The 20652-nt window shown below is 39.8% G+C and overlaps 1 protein-coding gene across 2 annotated transcripts in view; it reads right to left on the reverse strand.

Annotated features, from left to right (window-relative positions):
- Positions 1 to 8436: 8436 nt before the first annotated feature.
- Positions 8437 to 20652, reverse strand: part of CDH6 (cadherin 6) — a 122215-nt gene continuing 109999 nt past the window's right edge. For both annotated transcript variants that reach the window (XM_004583631.3, XM_058680032.1), the window contains exons 7-12: positions 20049 to 20302; positions 19302 to 19438; positions 16244 to 16365; positions 15146 to 15263; positions 14749 to 15000; positions 8437 to 10664 (exon numbers count right to left, since the gene is read on the reverse strand). In XM_004583631.3, the coding sequence (XP_004583688.2) occupies positions 10174 to 10664; positions 14749 to 15000; positions 15146 to 15263; positions 16244 to 16365; positions 19302 to 19438; positions 20049 to 20302 (1374 nt within the window). In that variant the 3' untranslated portion in view covers positions 8437 to 10173. The remainder of the gene's footprint in view (positions 10665 to 14748; positions 15001 to 15145; positions 15264 to 16243; positions 16366 to 19301; positions 19439 to 20048; positions 20303 to 20652) is intronic.

Consider the following 20652-nt stretch of genomic DNA (forward strand, 5'->3'; position numbering starts at 1 on the left):
CCCAGTGCCACCCAGTGGAGGGGTTCTGCATTCAGATGGCTCAGTATTGTCACGTTTGTGTAAAGATAACGTCAAAAGATTATGCAGATGTAGGCAATTACTGCTTTTGTCCTTGTGGGTGAAATTTTAGATTTCCTAGAATGGTCATCCTTAAGAACTGTTTTGATTTTGTTACTGAAATCTGTTGGATGATTGGTGTTAATGAGCAGAATTTTGCTTTTCACACTCTTTTTGTTCCGAAAGCTGGTCGACTGGTGTGAAGGAGGGAAAATGTCTTGGAAGCCATTCAAAGAGTCCACAGTCATCTTAATTTATATATAGAAAAAAACATACATTTTTCCTCCCAGGGCATGTTCTCTCAAGTGGATAGGATTGGACATCGCTTGTAAAGGGGAGATGTGGGATCCGTGGCAGGATTGCAGAGCCTGCATTGAAAGAAGTGAGCTTAATTAGAATTGGTGTGATCGGAACCTACAGGCAAATGACCCTACTCTTTTTGTTAACTGGGAATGATACTGCCTATTGTACAGAGCTTTAGTGCCAATTCTATTAAGTGATATATAGGGTAGTTATATCTAAAGTGCTGTATAAATGTAAGGCATTATTATCAGGCAGCTAAGCAAAGTTAAAAGCTTTAATAAAACCTATCCTTTACTACCAATTGTAAGAAGACATTCTACCAATGTGCAAACAAGACATATTCACTGCTAAAACTTAACTTTTTGAGACTAAATGGCTCAGGAAGCAATAAAGATGATCTAATATGTCAAGGGAGACATTTTACAAAAGGGATACGTATATTATAGAGAGGAGGAGGAGACAATCCACTTCTTTTAAAGAGCCATATCTATTCATAGCATATTTGGAAAAGTATTGAATTTGGGAATATGAAACCCAGAAAAGTACTCTGAAGACTCAGGGTGTCATTCAATACAAAATGTTTAGCCAGGCGATCTAAGATTAATAACGGACATGAAGTCCTGGCGGCCCTGATGGCAGGGGCTGTGCTTGTCTTCTTTATACCCACTTCCCATTACTTTAATCGGTGCCTCCAGAGCAGACATTAAAATGTGTTTTTGCAGAATGACTGTAAAAGTTTGGGAATGTTACTGAGGGACAATGGCTCAGCCAGCTGAAATTAATATCTGAATCAGGCAAAGAAAAGATAGATACCTGCTAGTTCAAATTTATGAAATAAAGATGTGAAGCAATCGTAACAGCAGACTGAGGCTTTTAGCTCCTTTGTGCTACAGTTTTGACAGTTGCAAGACAAGAATGCTCTTCACAAATGCCCAGGGTAAGAAGTCAACCAAAGTTACAGTGAGTGAAAATTAATTTTGCACTGCTGAACTTTGTCATTAGCTCTGGGATGGTGAGGAGGTCAGTGTTACTCTATTGCTGAGAACTGCTGGTTCTCATCAGCAATTCGAAGGTTGCATCCAAGAGATTCATGAAAAATCCATGTATTTGTTGATTAGTGATGTCTGCCCTGGGTTGAATTCAAGGATGGTGGCCAAACAGCTCCTAAAAGGGTCTTTTTTTTCCTTTTTAAAGTGTTATTTTCTCTTCACAAAGGTTTTATTTGTTTATTTGAAAGTCAGAGTGACACAGAGGAAAGGAGAGACAGAAATCTTCCATCTGCTTGTTTACTCCCCAGATAACCTCAACAACTAGGTTTGGGTTAGATGGAAGAAGCCAGGTGCCTGAACTCCATCAAGGTTTCCCACATGGGTGGCAAGGGCCCAAGTATCTGGACCATGTGTTGCAGTTTTTGCAAGGAGTTGGATCAGAAGTTGAACAGCTGGGACTCGAACTGGTGCTCAAATTGGATGCTGGCATTGTAGGCAGACACTTCACTTGGGTCCCTAGTTATTCATTTTAAAGATGGAGAGACAGAAAGAAGACACACAAGCACACACACACAGAGCGAGAGCGAGAGAGAATCTGCTGATTTGCTTTCCAAATGCCTGCAACAGCCGGTGCTGGGTCAGACTGAAGTCAGAAGCTGGCAATTCAAGTCTCCATGAGGGCAACAAAGACCCAAATCCTTGTGCCGTCACTTGCTGCTTCCCAGGGTGCACCTTCACAAGAAGCCAGAACTGAGAGCAGCTGGCACTCACACCTGGGCGCTGTGATGTGTTTCTCAATGGTTAGGCCAAACATCTGCCTCAAATTGTCATCTTAAAGGTTGAACTTGTGAGCTTCTTCTATACCTTCTCTTCAGGTAACAAGCTCATGATTTTTGTATGATGATGACTAAAACTGGGGGGAACCTGAGAAAGACAATGCTTAGCAGACACGCGAGTGCTGACCTGTATACCCCACCTTCTTGGTTACTAGTTTGGGGTCATATGATGCCATCTGCCTGCCAAGAGATGTCTTGCTGCATTGTGCTCCAGATGGCGTTGCTGTGGGGAGAAGAAAGGCTGAACTTTTCAGGAATGAAAATCAACTTTATGTAGACTGTGGATTTTTTCCATTGTGGGTGTTAGGATTGCTTACTCTGATACATACTTACTAAGAATTATTATGGGGGGGGGGTGGTTTGTTATGCTGACTGGAAAGGGTTTCCCGTATCTAAATGTTTATAGGACTCGGCTTCCTGAACTGGGTCCTTGGAAATCTCACTGTATTTCTTGCCTGTGTTTTCACTGGGTCAGGGAACTTTCCCAGTGTCCTACAGATTCTGGTGGCTGTATCTGCCTCCGAGGAGCCATGGCCCTGCAGGTTGTACAGAGTTGGAGGTGTGTGGGGTGGGGAGGGGCTTGACTCTAGAGCAGCGTGCATTTTATTCATACAACGCATGTATCCTTCAAAAAGCTAATATCTGCATGCTTAAAAATGTTCATTTATTTGAGGAAGAGAGAAAATGAGAGTGCACTCGCTCTTACTGGCGTACTCTATAAATTATAGCCTGTGGCTGGGATTGAGAAGAGTGGAAGCCAGTAGCCAAAAACTCAATGCCGGTATCAAATCCTTGAAGCATCACCTGAGTTTAATTGCCTGTGCCATCACCATTCCCTCCCTCCCACACCTTAAGTCTGCATTTGCCAGGGGCTGGAGTCAGGAAAGAACTTGGACTCAAACTGAGGCACTGCAGGGTGGGTTATGGGTATCTTTACTGCTGGCTTAACCACTAAATCAAATCCTGGCCCCTGTAATATTTATATTTGACCATGCTGTTTCCTTATCTAGTTTTCAGTTTCCAACCAAGTTGAATTTAAACCAAATGTCAAAAACCAAAAGTTGATGCTGGGGCTGGGGCCATGGCACAACATGTTAGGCCGCTGCTTGCAGTACCAGCGTTCCATATGGGCGCTGGGTTGAGTCTTGGCTGGTCTACTTCTATCCAGCTCACTGCTAGCATGCCTGGAACAGCAGTGGAGGATGGCCCAAGTGCTTGGGCTCCTGCACATTGCGGGAAACCCAGAAGAAGCTCCTGGTTTTGGACAGTCCCAGCTCCGGCCGTTGTGGCCATTTGGGGAATGAGCCTATGGATGGGAGTTCTTTCTGTCTCTCTCTCTCTCTCTCTCTGTTTCTGTTTCTCTTTCTCTCTCTGCTATAACTCTGCTTTTTAAACAGAAAATAAAATGAATATAAAAAAACGGCAAACCAAGAAGTGTCTAACTTGCATGGTTTCAAGATCTTCCTGTTCTGATGCTGCGTGACCAGTTACGTTGCTTATGTAGCTTCTCTTTTCTCCTGCTGTTCTTTCAGATTTCTTGCCTGCTTGATCTCAGTTTCAGTCACTGTTAAGCCCCTACTCCCAGCCCCTCCTCATCCTCCAGCCCTTCCCCCCCCCCAGAAGGCTGCTCTGAAGGCTTATTTCCAGTGGGTACCTACGCTATGAGATTATGGCCCCACGTCCTCAACCAGGAGCTTCCAGGGAGGAGGGAAACCTGTCCTCCTGTGGCTTCTTGTGCTATGGCACACCACACAGCGGAGAACCCAGTAGATTGGAACCCATGAATGCATGATGGAAAATCTCCTTCGCAAAGCAATGAACTTTCCCAGGTTTTTTTTTTTTTTTAATTATAAAATAGCCTCTGTAGGCAGGAGAGCCAGCTCAAAGAGAACAAACATGTAAAATATGATAGCTCTGAATATGCTAACAGCATTTTATTTACTCATAATATCAGAAAGTTAGAAGAATTTGCTTCTTATTTCAATCTGATCTGGCTCTTGCTTTTTCTTTTGTTAAATCAGAGATCCACAGACAATTGTTTTCATGGGAGCGAAATGAAGGGTGGAGATTTGGGAGGAGCAAAAAAGTATAGAACTGTCCTTTTTTTTCCCCCTTTGTTTTATCCAAAGCAATTACCATGAGGATAAACATCTTTCTTCTTGATACAGCACCATCATAAACAACCATGGAGTTCTTCATGTCCCAGCAATAAGAAGTCTGGCGGGCAGTACCAGTGATACATGTTGCTGGCTGGGAGAAGCTATTGTTTACAAGCTAATTACTGTGTAACAAGTCTGCTTTAGTTAGCTGGCTGAGAGGTTAGAACAGCGGATTCAGAATGATAAAGTGTGTAAGTGTGAATATTAAAAAAAAAACTCTGTGATTACAAACAATGGTTTGAGAGAATTGCAAAAAAAAAAAAAAAAAAACCAGATAGAAAAAACAGTTTATTAAGGAATATCATATAAATAACTTGTTACAAAAATTGATTTGCAAAAGGCATATTTAATCTATGAGCAATTGCTTTTTAAATCGCATTCTTTTCAAATTCATAAGTCTAAGAAAACAAAGCAAAACCAAAGAAGCCATTTCAAGGAGTTTATATTTGCCATTGGACTACAAACAAAAGACCCGGCCACACTAACAGGTAACTGTCGTGACCCCATTTTTCTAGTGTGGAAACTTTCTCATGGAAGCCGTAAAGTGATGAGATTCTCCCTAACTGGAACCGTGGATGGAAGCTGAGCAGGAATGTTTGTCTACCAGGTATCATGTCCCAAAGACATGAGCAACACTGAGAAAAGCAACATGAGCACAGCACCTTGTTCATCTTCATTGGTGGCATCAGGCTCAATTGATACATGGAAGTGTTTCTCATTAAAAATAATCGATACCAAAGAGCTTTTATTTTCTGGGTTGAAAATCACAAATCACAGTGGGAGAATGCCAAGTTGCCTTAGCTCTGTGCTACTGAAGACGCACATAGCATTTATTATAAGGCCTATCCCTATGCAGTTTACTCTCATGGCAATGAAAATAATCACAAACAAAACAGTGCAGTGGGCCAGAAGTGTTCCTGTAATTCTTCTGAGCCAGATCTGTGGCGTATTTGCTACACAGCATCCCCCCGAATGCCTAGTGAGTCTATACATTTGATTCTTTAATAAAGACTAAACTAATAAGATCATAGAAAACTAAAAGCTTATAGAAGGTGCCTGCGGACATATTTACATAAATAGCATAGTCTCATAAGAAAGACCAAGATCTCATTATAGCAGAAGGCTTTTTCCACAATGCTGGGTCCATGCCTCATTTGTCAAATTAACCCCAGTGGAGGAGGAGAAATTTGAGTTTGTGGTCGATTTTTTTTTTTTAATGGAATTAAAGCAACTTGTAAAAGCCCTTTTTAAAATCAATCTAATTACCTAGTGGCTCATTGGCTAAGTGCCCCAGTCCTGTCTGAAATTTTGTGGGTAATGGCCTTTGTTTCCATCTGACCTCCTTGCTACATGTTCATCCATGGCTCTGTCGGACCACTGTGCCCCCACAAATTAAAAAACGAAAATGCATCATAAATAAGATACTACAAAATGGGGAGTGGATTAAAGATTGTCTCAGCAATGCTTAAATTAAATCAACGATGCAGAGACCATAAACTTGTGGCTTTAAAAATGAGCTATTTCTTTATTAACTTTTAACAAGTGTATGAGTCAATGTATTTCCTTTCTAAGAGTGTTTTGCTCTCCATGTTAAATATGGCTGGGGCCTGATATTTTTAGTAGAGAATTATCCCTGTAGAAAATCATCCCATAAAGATGCCAAAGGGAGATTAAAAATGCTGCAGCTGTAATAGCCACCGAACTTTTAAGGAGACCACGCTGTAATTCCGCATTCCCTGGAAAAGAAAGCTGCTTGTTAGAGCCTGGGAAACAGTCCATCTTCCTGAAGAGTCATCAACCGCACCTTTTCTACTTTTGAGATGTGATAAAGAAGGCTGGGCCCTTGTGTGTTAAGCTGAACACAGCAGGCTGCTTGGATTTGGAGTCCCCTGCCAGAATGTCACCATTCAAGAAAAGATTTCAAGAGAGTTAAAATGGTGCTAACACGATCTGTTTCAGAGGCTACACTTTAAAATACTGGGGATCATGTTTTTGCAGTGTTCTTGCAGAGTAATTGCACCGCGGCACAACCAGTGGCTAGTAGAGGAAAATGTGTTTCTGTCCCTAGAGAGGGTGAGTTCAGATGATGGAGTGCCTGATCGCAATGCTCCTTTGCTTCTAGGAACCAACCCCACTCTTGCCTTTCAGCTGTGTCCTTTTTCTGGCTCTCAAGGAAACAGAATCTAGGAGTGCCGCATTCCTAGTCTCCTTCTCTCTCTTCCTAGGACATGTGTATTCCAAAGCCAACCATTTAATGGAAGATACTATTGAGCAAATCACTACATCTAAAATTTAGTACTTAAAAATGAAAGTAGTGAGAGCATTCTGAAGTTATTTTGGGACCATAAAATTTGGATGTTCCTAGGACACAGATTCAATTTTGAAGACTGTCTTGGACAGCTTTTCAGGAGCTGAAAAATGAAAATTAAGCCACATGCTTTTATACTGGGTTAAAATCGAGTCACCACCTTTTTTGCAATCGAAAATGGAGCAAGGTGGTAGCTGAACCTTGGGAAAAGTCCTAAACTAGAAAGAAAGAAAAAAAAAAGTCCCATATTTACTGTGATTCTCCCTCTCTCTGATTCTAGGGTACCACTGTTGCTGCTTCGTTTTCTTATCTGGGGAAAAACACATTTCATCTCTCATTTGCTTTGTTGTCTGGGGACAAGTGTTTTTAAGGCTTTTCAGGTCCCAAAGTGAAGGAGCCTGCAGTGGGAAAATGTTTTTAAAATTTCAGCTTGTTTCACAGGATATGTTAATGAGTTAAGAAACAGGCAAAAAAAAAAAAAAAAGAGATGGGAAAAGTGTCAGAAAGGTTTTAACATCTTCTGAAGCAACATGTAAGCACATGTAAGCACATGTAAAAGCAATCTGCTTGTGTTGAGTGAGTTGATGCTTCTCGGTAGTTCAGGCAATTTTGAACATTTTTGTTTCTTACAACTCTGTTTCCATATTTTTTTGCATCATTGCCATCTGAAATCAGGACACCAACTTTTGAAAATTGAGCCAAAGACTTCTTTCCCCTGTAGAAACCAGCAATTTTTCGAATTTGCCCAAGGCCCAGTGTATATATTTGAGCATGGAATGGTATTTGGACCTGTTGTTTTGGTGAGACGGAGCTATAAGAGGGAGCCTGATGGAACTGTAGCTGTTATTTCCATATTGCTCAAGTGTTAAAGGGAAATATCACTCCAACTTGACACTTACAGGACTCTAGTATGAGATATTCTGTTCCAGTTTTAGATGATCCAATTTCCTGTAGATTTAATTCATCATCTACAGCTTTTGTAACAAAGAGATGAAACAGGTATTTCAATATTTAGTCATATTTAGTGTACTCTTCTTAGTATCCTCTGTCATCTTCAGGGATGGATAAAATGCCCTGCCAATTACATATCAAATAGTCTGCTATACAGCTGCTTATTTTCACTTAGAAGAGAAAATAAAGTTTAATTTGGAACTTTCTAGTGTCAACTCTCAGAAATTCCAGTTAGTGCCAAGACTTTGAACAGATAAACTTTTGATGATATCTTACTTTATAGGAGACTGTCCTTGTTTCCTTTATCACCTCACAGGAAACATAGCATAAAGTACCCTTTAATTTATAGTAAATAATGTGATCAAGATGCTTTTCTATTGAAATAAATAACTAATTCCTTTTAATTAGTTTTGCTAAACTATCTTTTTTCCAGTACTTACCTGTGGCTTTGATATGTATAGATTCATTACAGTGAAATTCTTGTAGTGGTTTATTTGCACTTCTTGTGTGTGTGTGTGTGTGTGTGTGTGTGTGTGTATCTTTGTATGTGAACTAAAAAAGAAAACCACAGAAATAAGATATAGCCCAAACACGAAACATGTGATAATATTCAGGGCCATCTGTTACAAAGTAAGAAAGCATTCAGGAAAGTGAAGGAATAATATGTTTGTAAAATGGTTTCATTCTTACTGGGTGACCCAAGGTACTACAGTTCTCTTGCTTGGAAGGCGCCAGTGCTTAATTGCTAGAGAGTGTATCTATAGAAAACTTGGCAACAGTGTGTTTCCAAACAGAAAATAAGTTCTGAGAAGACATTACCATAAGTGGAAATGACTTTGAGATTATCTGAAGAAAATAAACATTAAAAATAAATCCCTAAGACTAATAAGTGAAGTAAGCCTATTCTTGAGTATATTATATATATATATATATATAGCATATATATATGTACAGAGCCTTTTAAAGTTTGAAAAACAAGGATGTTTTCATTACAGTACTTTGGAAATTTCTGATGACTGCACAATCTGAGATTCTAATGATGAAAGCCATTAGAACAACCACATGAAATAAATGATTTGAACCTGATGAAATATTAGTTCAGTTCAGTTGGGGCCCTCTGTATCATAAGTGGCTATGCTGCTACTTGCATAATTAGAGAAATAATAGATTGACTGGATTTTGCATTATTGTTTCTGTTGTAGTTTGAGATCATTTTCTTATCATTAATTCAAACACAAGGTTGGCACAGTTGCCAAGGAAACAAAGTTAAAAACAATGAAATTATATTGATACTTTTGAAAGTCAACTCTCAGTTTAATCGTTTTAAATGCTGTTTTTGAAGGGAATACACTTTCCCTTTGTAAGCATTTTCTGAACATGGACTGTGGAGCTTTCACCATGATCTCAATGTGTTCATGTACATCTTTGTTGTTACAAAAATAAGCAGAGGTTTCTGGGTGTAATGAGCTGGAACTTCTAGGGTGGCGCTAATCTCTTCACTGAACTTGGAGAGAAAGGCTTGAATTTTTTTTTTTAATTTTACTAATTCAACATAATTGGGTAAGAAGTATCTGGAAAATATGAAATATACCTCACACTGCTACTTTCAAGTCTAATAGAATAATACTGATGACAACTACAGACAGGGAGTTAAATTTATCTCAGGAAAATTCTCTTATGATCTTAAACACATTCGTCATTAACCTACTAGTAGTTGAAAGAATTTCAAGTGATCCATGATATATTTGGTGGCCAAAAGTTGAAGTATGCTAAATGTTTCCTTTGTTAATGTTATTAGCTGTTCTCTCTTTTCCTTTCTAAAATATAACAGCAAACTTTTTCAAGTCTAATGTATAATAGATTATGACTTTGTGGCAAGGAATGAGGACTTGTCAAATTTTTGTTGTTGTCTTTCAATGTTACCATTCAATTTGCTTGTACCTTTTTTTTTTTTTTTTTAGAGGAATAGGAATCTTTAACAGTGGTGGCTTTGATGTTTGAAATGGTAGTTGGTGCCAGAAAGAGTTCTCGACGAGCAAACAGGATGGGCAGATGTCATTTTAGGTTCTTTGTGACAGAAACACACACCCTCCCAGAGCTCATTTCAACCTTGTGAGCTGACATATTAGGAGCAACTCCACAGTTATCCCTCACTTATTTGTATTTCCCCAATAAAGCACACCCCCTTGTCCCATTGGCTTGTAGAATGTACAGTCAGAGCAGTTAGCTGACCTGAGTTGGAGTGTGTGAAACTCCAGGCCAGTGTTAATGAGCATGTTCAAAACCTGCCCCCAGACAGTACAGAAGGCAGCTCCCTGTTCCCTCCTCCAGTTCGCACCTGTTGCACTGACTTGGTAAACAGGATGCACTAAAAAATAAAAATTTGCCTCGTGGAAGCTCATAAAAGTGTACTAGAAAAAAGTCTCTAACATTGGATCCGCAGGGACTGTAGCCATTGGCTTTTGGATTGGGCTGGAATACTGAACCCTTCACAGAGTACTGGATAAATAGAAGGAAATAGCCATGTCACATATTTCAGTGTTGTACTGGAAAATGAAAAAGGCAACAGATTAGGAGTCTTTGTCACTGTCCACCCCTCCATACATATCTGCCAGCTTTTTGAATCGAGGGCCCCAGTCACTAAGATAATCATAGTCCTGGTCTCCATCTGTGGTCACCGACTCCAGCGAGCTCAGGGAATCGGCCACGGAGCCAGTGCCCTCATAGGCATAGGTGGCCAAGGAGTCGTAGGGCGGAGCGGTGGGGTCTGTGTCATTTTCCTTTAACCTTTGGTTAATGAAATCTCTGACGTCGGTGTTGTCGCGTGCTGTTGGAGTCCGTCGGGGTAGAAAAAGGGTTTCGGGCACGATGTCCCTGCGTAATTTGTTGTCCTCTATGGCTTCGGGATTCCTCAGGGTACCGATATCAAAGGCCTGAGTGTCCTCTTCTCCACCACCTTCATCATTGTAGCTGACAATGTTATCTCTGATGTCCTCTTTGGAAATGATCAAAGGTTCTTTTTTTCTCTGCCGCCTCAGAGCTGCAAACAACACCACTGTCACTGGATGCAGAAAAACAAAACAGAAAGAGAAGGGAGAGTTAATTTGGCACCCAGTTAATGTCAGCAAAAAAAATACTGTGTTCAAATGTGAAGTTTTTGAAGTTCTCTAGAAAAGACAAACTCAACTTTGGTTTCTCTAAGGATGTACTTGCCTCCGTCCATAATCAAAGCAGCAGCCGGAAGATGGAGTAAATATTTGCAGGAAGGTTATGATTTAAGTAGGGGATAAAACATTGTCACATTTTATCAGTAGTGTCTTTTTGCTTTGAATTGGAAAATCAGTTTCAAGGTAAGGAAAAATCAAATCATAATAGAAAGTTCAGCTACAGCTTCATGAGAAGTGTGCAAATTATACTGAACACCTACAAAGCTCTGACACTGGTTATTAGGACAAGACTGGCACCTTGAGGGATGTGTGAGGGCTTTGCATAACTCCACACCTAAAATAACTTTTGCACTATGCTCTTTTTTTCCCTTTTTGTGACAAGTATAGAATTGGTTGAAAACTCAAAGTTGAGATACTAATATTTGTAAAGCACAGATGTGAGTATGAGCACATCTTTCCAACACATAAAGTAACATTACAGGTAATACTTGAGAAATACGGAAGGCAGTGAGAACTTTATTTTTCAAAGGTTCGTGTTTTTTTTTATAAGTTTGTTGCCCCAAATGTTTGTTCTTTTGTTTTTTTTTTCCTACTCCTAACACAAATTAGAGGCAACTCAAGAGTTGTGTTGAAATAATTCCTGATCTTTCTTCACAGTCAGTGTAGTATAATACTAAACACTATGCCACCCGTAGAAAGACACATCTATCTACAAATGGGTGGATGTATGGTTGGGGAGATAGAAAACAAAGCAACAGCTTCAAGTGAAAAAAGCCACCCAGGGCTGAAAATGCATTTGTCCTAGGGAGTTTATGATAGGGAACACTAGTGACATCTTTCTACAATCTCCCCCATAAATGCCCCAAGGTTTATGAGCTGGAAAAACTGAATTATCACACCAAGAATCATAGTAATGACTTCTTCATGGTAAGTATATCTGTCTGCCTAATAGGCAGGTGTATGCATTCTTACATATCTCCATGTTACATTTCAGACATTAATGCTATGAATCATTCCAACTAGTTTCCTCTTGAGGACCTTCTGGGTGCTGAATACCATGCTCAGTGCTCCAGTGTAGTGAATCTCATTTAGTTATTCTAATAACTCTACAGAGAAGGTGCCATCATGTATAACGCCATTGCATTTAGGAGGAAATTGATGTTTAGAGATGTCATAAGTACAAGCAATGCAAATCACCCTCAAATGCCCACTCTCTTAAGGGACTTGCATGAGGCATGTTGCAGGCATACACTATTTCTGAAGGAAATGCAATTTTCCCATTGTGTTGAGTAATTATACACATTCTCTTTTGCTGCCAAAGAGTATTCTGACACCCCATTTGTCACATCCACTCAAGACATTCAAGAAAGAAACCCCATTTATCACATCCACTCAAGACATTCAAGAAAGAAATGTCATTCTTTTAAGAAATGGTAGGTAGTGACCATTGTGTACCCTGTGTGGTTCTAGGCACCATCAATGGGAAACATGGAGAAAGAGCAAGTTGGTGGAGGGAGCAGTGGGATGGAGACATGAAATAAATGCCAGATAAATAAGCAAGGGAAGTATTAGAACATGGTGAGTGGAACATAAACAAGAAAGAAGGAAAGATGGGGAGTGCTATGGGTGTGGTTGAGGGGATGATTATGCTGTTTGGGCAGAGTTTACATCACCTGAGCAGAGTCAGGGAGAGTTATCCAAGAGCTTTCTGGAATGTGCCTGACATGTTTGAGAAGAAGCCAGGATCCCTGCTGCTGGGTCAGAGGGAACTGGGCAGTGGTAGGGAGGAGGGAAGGGTTGCATCCTTGGCCCTTGGAGCCACTCACCTTCTGCAGGGGAATGGGAGTTTGGGGACAGAGAACCACAGCCTTCCCTTCTGGTTCTGATGTGATGTATAAATGTCTTAGCTAGTGTTTCAACCCCTAGGCCAAATAGCTGTCCCTAAACTTTACTTTTTATTTTTCTGTGAAATTTTTGAAGTATCCTGGTAAATGTGAAAGTTTTGCAAATGTTAAGGCACCATGTAGACATGAAATGTAGTAGTTTAATTGTTTCTATTATTATTTATTTTTTATAAAAACAAGATACCACACAATCCACTTTATTGACTCTATATTTTTTCATATATCAATGTCTGTCTTCTCTTACAAACTCTCATATTTTTCTCCCCTTTCTTCAGTCATCCCATTCCAACTCAGGGTTCCCTTTCAGCCTTGGAAATTGCCCTACATTTTGTAAGCTTACAACTTGGAGGACAGGCCCATGTGGCAGAAGAGCAGGGCTTGGAGCTTAGTTCTACCACCTGTTAGAATTGGCTGCATGGCTCTCTATCTTGGAGCCTCAGTTTGCATATTTAAGATGCAGAGAAATATACACCAGATGACTCTGAGGATGAGGCATGAAATAAAGCTTTTATACCTTACACCCTGTGGGACCTATGGTGTGAACTCAATAAAAGGTTAAGTTCTGTTTTCCTCCTTTTTTATTAGGTACTGACTACCAAAGAGATGAGACAAGTTGTGGGAAGCATTGAGGCCAATTAGCAGGGATGAAGAGACAGTGAATTCATTGCAGGAGGGAAACAAAAGGGGAAGACAGAGTTGGTTGGGAGGAAGGGGAAGATGATGAGGGGAAGAGTCACCTTTGTCAGATGAGACTCAACTCTCCTTCCACGGTTCACCCATGGGGTCCATGGTTCACATTTGGGAAAAAATCCCTGAAGATCCAGGGCTTCCAAAAAAAAGAACCATTTTGATCAAAAAGAACACTCATATCCTTCTCTTCCAAAAGAATGTTTACAGACTCACACCATTAGAAACACCGATTTGTCTTTGCACACTGTCAGTTTTTATTTAGCCTCATATCTTAAAATACTTCTCCCAAATCTTAGTTGACAAAAGGAATCACAGTTCTCCAGTTGAGTCTCAAGGCGCCTGCTATAATTAGCAAGGTTGATTGGGAATGTGACGTTCTCGAACAGGGATCCCTTGGCATTCACTCCTTTCTTGGTGAAGTGAAGGTCCTCTTTGACTTTTCTGAAAGTGATTCTGTCTTCATTGCTTTTTGGAAAAAATTTTCCTCCTTGTCATCTAAGTTAACTTTAACATCTTACTCTTTTTCTTTTCCTTTGAATAGGCATGCTTTGTAGATCTTGCTTTTATTTTCAAAAGGACCGTATTATTAAGTTACGTTTTGATTTCTCAGTTCACAATGGTCAAGGGCCTTTTGAGCAATTAAGAGTTCAGTTTGTAAGCTTAATTAGTTGGCTGGGGGTAGAAATTTCATTTGAATCATTTCATTTTTTATTACATTAATTCCTTTGGGGTCCCAGATTTATTTCTCTAATCACAGATATTTCGTATGAGAGTCCAGGATAGGAGTGTAATAGACATTATATGGTAGTCAGAGAACAGTGGTTTCTTAGTAGTAGACTTGAAGTGCATAGATTAAAATAAATTTGCCAGGCTAAAGAACATTTCATAGCTTACTTTCCTGCAGGAGAGAGAAAAAGCCTATATACTCCTCTTCCCACTTTCCTATTGATCTGTAAACTTTACTTTTGTAGAAAGGGCTTCATCATAAGTCTCCATGCTGGACAACTTTCACTCTTTAAAATTTAACAATGTTTGCTAAGTTAAATGTTAAACAACAAACAAAATGAAAAGGGCATATTTATATTGTCCTCAAATCCTTCTGAGATTCACTCCCAGACTGATAAATGAAAGTTTCTTTGGGTAGGATGATTCCCAGGGCAAGCAAAAACACAGGTAAGTTCCACATTTGTTCATTCTCCAAAGCCATTTTTTTTCAAGAAAGAAATGAGTTCATCATTGAACAATACAGATTCTCAGCATTTGACACTACTCACCTAGATCAGGCTGTAAGCCTTAATCGGGGAGGCAGAAAAATCTAGAGAGTCACAGTAACAGTGGGTGCCCCTCCCCATGGAGAGATAGGATGCAGGGAGAAGCAGTTTACCTAGTAGGATCACGATGCACAGAAGGATGGCAACCAGAGCCCCCGTGCTCAGTCCCGTGGGGTGGATGAGGGCTTCGGCATGGCAGGACTGCATGTTCCCGTGGTGGTCACATGCACAGACCCGGACAGTCACTGTCCCAGTGCTGCTTTGAACTGGGTAGTCGTTGTCCGAAATGACCACAGGCAGCAGGTAGGTGCTCATCTCGTGTCTGTTATAGCCATTTTTCCGAGTTAGGATTCCTGCAGTGTTGTCTGGAACCGGAAAGCAAATTGGTAAATATGTGCGAACATGGCATTGTATATTGGACCCGTTGCTCTAGGGAATGTTTGTTTATACACACACAAACAGGTGTAGATCTAGCTCTACAGAGAGCAGAGGTAATGTGAGCTTGTTTACCTTTGTTGTCTTGAATGGTAAAGTTTGAACCAGCAGCTGCTTCAGGGGTCAAAGAGAAGGAGAATTGGTGCCCACTGAATGGGTCATCCTTGTCAACAGCACGGAGGATCTGAATCAACTACAACAAAAGCCATAAAGCTGTGATCAAACTTTGCTAACTCAACAGTTTTCCAGTAAATGACTTGACTGAAAGAGTGTTAGTTGTAATGAAAAATGATACCCTTTGAAACAATACAATGGATCTGCTCTATCAGTAAGCCTATGGATCAGGAAGTTACACACAAAGCAATAACCCTTTGTTGTACAGGATTGCCTGGTGTGACCATCAAAAATGTCTTCAAGTGTTCCTAAACATTGCTGGGGAACAAAATCTCCGTGGTGGAGAAACATGGCCCTAGAGGGATTCAAGACTATAAAACATTGTGACAATCTGTGATAGCATTGCCAATTAACAAAATAGAGGCACCTCTAGGACAGCCTTCCCAGAAATGCAATCTTGGCATAAGCATAAATTATCAGATGGCAAAAAAGCTAAAGAGCAAATGAAAATTCCAAACACAGTTAACTTTGGCTTCCCATTTGCTCATGTACTTCAGTAGCGCATACGCTGTGACATATTTTTATATCACTGGCAGCAAGGACTTATTTCAGGTAGGGACAAATGTGTAAGACAGTAAAACATTCATGAATTTGTATTACTTGTACAGATGGGCCATGTAAATAAGTGAAACTGAATTATAGGCAATTGCAAAATATATTCTAGTTATTACTCTCAAGTACATATGGTAATTAAGCTATCTGTTCACCAATAAGGATTTTTCCAGTAAAGCTGAGACTAATGTATTTTAATGAAAAGTTAGGAAGAATTTGGAATTGATATCTGTCTTGGAGACTGATGAGCTTGCAGTGCTTAAAAACTGTTTGCCCTCTTACACAAGTTAAACATTCGTGCTGGCTCTTATTTATAATATTCATTTTCTTAGCATCCCCTTCATAGATAATTCAAAACTAGTTCTCAGCTCTGTGCATCATCTGAATCCTTAGCAGGGAAAAATTAACCCGATGCTGACCATGAACATGCCTGTCTGGTAGACTCACCTGGTCTGCCTTTGCTTTTTCACAAACGAAGGTTTCGTAGAACTCGGCAAATTCTGGGGCGTTGTCGTTGACGTCTAGAACTTTAATGTAGAGGGGCACTCGGCTGCTCTGCTTTGGGTTATCTATCACATGCCAAAAGAAACACATAAGCATCTCTGTATGTTAACTGCCTGTCTCCTTGAAACAACATTCATTCACTCTTTCATGCCCAATTTCCAAAAGCTGCTGCAAATAATACAGGGCATTAAGTACCCATGTGGTGGCAAAAAAGTAAAGTTAGATTGTCTGATACTTCTGGAGTTGGATACACCTACAGAAATGCCCAGAAAACAAAACTCCTCATGTTGATATCATACAACTGCATAATAAGCCCTAAGTAACACCAAGTCAAGAAAGGGATTGTTGGGGGTAGGTTTTCAAGGAAGCAGGCACATGGAATAAAACATATGGCCAAAAGGAAAAAGGTGGGGAATGAATGACCCAGCAGGAGATCAAAGAATGGTTTTTCAGTCTGAATAGTGAGTGATCAGGTGCTGGGTACTATGCTGAGTACTTTGCTGTACTGTCTTAATTAACCCTGACAGACTTCTAAGGTTGACAGTTACTATCCCAACTTTTTATATGAGAAGACTGAGGCAAAAAGTTCAGGTATCTGCGCTCACAGAGATAATATGGGGTATAAGCTAGATCTGTCTGACTCCAAAACCCTGGTGTTCACCCAAAATAATAATACAATGGTACTTCCAAAAGTTCCTAGAAGAAAATTTCCAGGAAAAGTTCATTTTTTTTATAAGAAAATAAACACAAGTTTTGATTTCAATTTTCCACAGACTTTGAAGTCTGCTTCTATCAGTTGAAGATCCGAGATGAGAACATGTTCTGTGCTGATCTCATGGGTAGCCTGAGATGTGAGAAAGAGACCTTGGAATCACTTCTCTCTGTGCTCTTCACTTACTGTACTCATATGTTTCTTTACTTGATAAATATTTGCAAGCTTTCAAGAAGTCAGCTCCTTTTGCCCCAGCATCCAGAGCCTGACGGAAGACTCTCTCCTAGAAGAACAATCAGTTCCTGTGCTGTAAATTCATGCCTGAAATGTTTAACACAGGGACTAATGAAATTGTTATTGTACAGTAATTTTAGATATTACTCTATAAGGTACTTTAATAATAGAATCTAGCTAGTGATCATCCAGTGCCTGTTGTGTGCTGGCCAATAATTGAAGTGCGGTGACCACAGGGAACACAACAAACACATTGCTCCAGGAGCTTTGCTCTGTTGGGAGTAGACAAACTGTAGTCACAGAGATGCACAGTATACAAAGGTACATGCTGCAGAGACATCAAAAAGGAAAAACAGGTTTGAGAGAGACAAGTGCTCTGATGAATGGGATGTACAGATGATCTCTCTGGTATGTATTTGGCTCAGCCAGAGACATAAATGAAGAGAAAGACTGAGCCTGGTGAGTATTTCTGGCTCTTCAGGTAGGGGACACAGCAAGCGGAAAGGCCTGGGGAGGGAGTGCGCTGGAGTTACACAGCTCTGGATTCAGTGACATCAGAGGCCCCTTGCAGGTTTGACAATAGGATTCCTATGAGCTCTTGCGTCTGTAATTCTAAAGTTAGAGCTGCTGAATATGAACTTTAAAAAGTCTTAGTTCTGGGATTCAGTTGCACAGGAGAGAAACTACAGATAATGTTAATGCAGTGTGTATTTCTGTATTTAAAAGAACCAAAGGTGTTTTCACCATAAAGAAATGTTAAATGTTTGAACAGGTAAATATATTTACCCTGATTTGACATTGTTCAGCATTTATAGATGCCAAAATATCACATAGTACCCCAAAAAGCTGTAACAACTTTTATATCTGTTAGATTTAAAAACTATTAAAAAGATCTTAATCACTAATTCCTTAACATATACCATAGAAACATTAAATCTAATACATTTCAGACATATAGCTTAAAGTATTATGAAATGATTATTCATTAAAATGTAAAATTTCATACTAAAAACGGCTCTTTTCAGTGGGAGATTTCATGATTTTAAAGTTTTAAGGGTCTGCTTTTATTGGTATGCACAATACTACCTTGGCAAAAATTCTGAAGAGCAAATTCCCATCTAAAAATGTCTAATGAGATATCCTTTTCACTTTCAAAAAGCAAAGCCTTGTTTTTGCCTGTGTAGGATATTTATTTTTCTACCCAGTATACTTCAGCCACTTCCAATCTCATGTGTTATTTTGAAAAAAACAATACAACTGAATAAACCGTCTTATGTGGAATATTTCACACTAGAAACTCACTGAGATAACAATGTTTAGAACTTTTAATATTAAAAACCCATAACATAAGCCATGATTTAACTCTGCTTTTAAACATCAAAATACCATTTAAAATATACTTTTCCTTTAAATACTTCATTGCATGCATTGTTTATAATATGCATTCATATTCATTGTGTATAATCAATTTATTTGCCCTGTGTTTCATGGAGACTACTATAAAATTCATCCTAAACATTTTATTGATTACCTTGTAGCTTATATTGCTTATATTGTTATTCCACAGATAAGTAAGGATCTGTGTCTCTTATGACTGCAAAGTCTTTGATATTACATTTTGTAGAAAGTGGGAGAATAACCAAAGGCTTCTAAATAATGCCTATATTTTAGAATCTATGCAACCCCTCTTGTACCCTACTCCCATATCTAATGGCTGAGAGTCCATTTTTCTTCCTAGCTTTTTCAGTAACGCTCTGATTTAAAAGCTTTTAGGAATAAAATCCTACAAGTACCAATTTAATCTCATTGGTATATACGAGAGATAAATACACCAATGTATTGTCTCCCTACTGCAGAGCTTCCATGGCTTTCTCTGCATTTCTGATTGAATAGAAGGAATGGCACTGCACGCCACGCCAGGGCTCTTTCCCTTAATGTGTGTTACAGAGCAGGATCATCACCATGTGCTGATTGGTCTCCACCATGCTCCAGTAGCCCATGCTGGGACACTCACTCCACCAGTCCAGGAAGGCAGCTGCATAAGGTCACACTTACTAATTTCTGTTGCAATCACAGTAATGTTGTGCCACAACAGTGTTTCTCGGTCAAGAAGTTTTGATGTAAAAATGGAACCATTTCCAGAATCAATGTTGAATATTCTGTCCATATCTGTGTGTCGATCCACAGAGTACCTGAAAATGCAGAACAAAATTTGGAAAGACTTGTATTTGCTGTTCTCACATCTTACAACCATTCCCAGAATGTATGTGAAGAGATTTTCCCCACTACTTGCAGTGTACATTGACTATCTGTAACTTTACATCAACTTAAATATTCTGAGCAATATGTTGTTTACAGATGAGCTTGTAGCAGTAAACACACTACATGAGTTGCATCATTTTGAAGATCACCACTAAGTTTCTTTTTAAAAATCTCTCAAGTTTGTGCCTGGCTGGTTTATTTCTTTACAACACTGCTTGGGAAATTTCATGCCCGAGAAAAGTCTCCTATTTGAAATAGAATTCTAGGCCATTCAGATACCACATTACCTTCTTTTCCATCTATGCAGGCAACAAACTCCTGGTAGCTGGGCTTTGCCCTGTCACATTAGGTCTTTTGGATTTCTGTGGCTACTAAAATAATATATATGCAGTGAGAAATGGAGGTGAAAAGTGCTTTGTAGAGGAGTCTTTTAGAAAAACAAGAAGGTCTGCTTAGAAAGCAAGGAATTCTCTTGAGTACAGACAGCTGACCACAAACTGGCTGCAGCTTACTGGGAGATATGCAGTCCGGGGAGCTTACCGGACAGGATTCCTGGTAGTGTCTGGATCCTGAGCTGCGACTGAACCTATTGTAGTGTTCACTTGAGCATCTTCTCTTACTTGCATGACATAGGCCATTTTGCTGAAAACAGGAGGCTCATCTACATCCTCCACCATGATTCTGACTGTGGCCGAATCTTTGAATGGGCCCAGGCGGTCGAACTTGGGCTCCACATGAGGATTGTAGGCATCCACCTTGAAAGTGTATACTTTCTTCTTTTCAAAGTCTAAGAGCTTGGGGAAGAAAGTGACATGATTACAGTGGCCAGTGCAAGAAAGTCAAGCTACTAGTCATGTTTAGTACAAGTCACAGATCAGTACATTGTGATCAGATTGCTTAGGGAAATCTACTACCTGAGTGGGATATGAGGCAAAGGAAGGGAAGACAAGGAGTGATGGTTTTCCCTGGTCCGGATGGAAGTTGGCCTGAAACCAAGCTTGCTCTTAACAGTGGTTGCCAAAGCACAGGGCATGACACTGGGAAGGTTGGGTGGGGGACAAAGGGGAGGAAAGAGGGAGCAGGGATTAGTTACAGCAACTCTGGCTGCTTTGAAAAACTCCGTATTTGAGGATACTTCCGAAAG

This window comes from Ochotona princeps, chromosome 23 (genome assembly GCF_030435755.1).
Source record: "Ochotona princeps isolate mOchPri1 chromosome 23, mOchPri1.hap1, whole genome shotgun sequence".
Classification (NCBI taxonomy): domain Eukaryota; kingdom Metazoa; phylum Chordata; class Mammalia; order Lagomorpha; family Ochotonidae; genus Ochotona; species Ochotona princeps.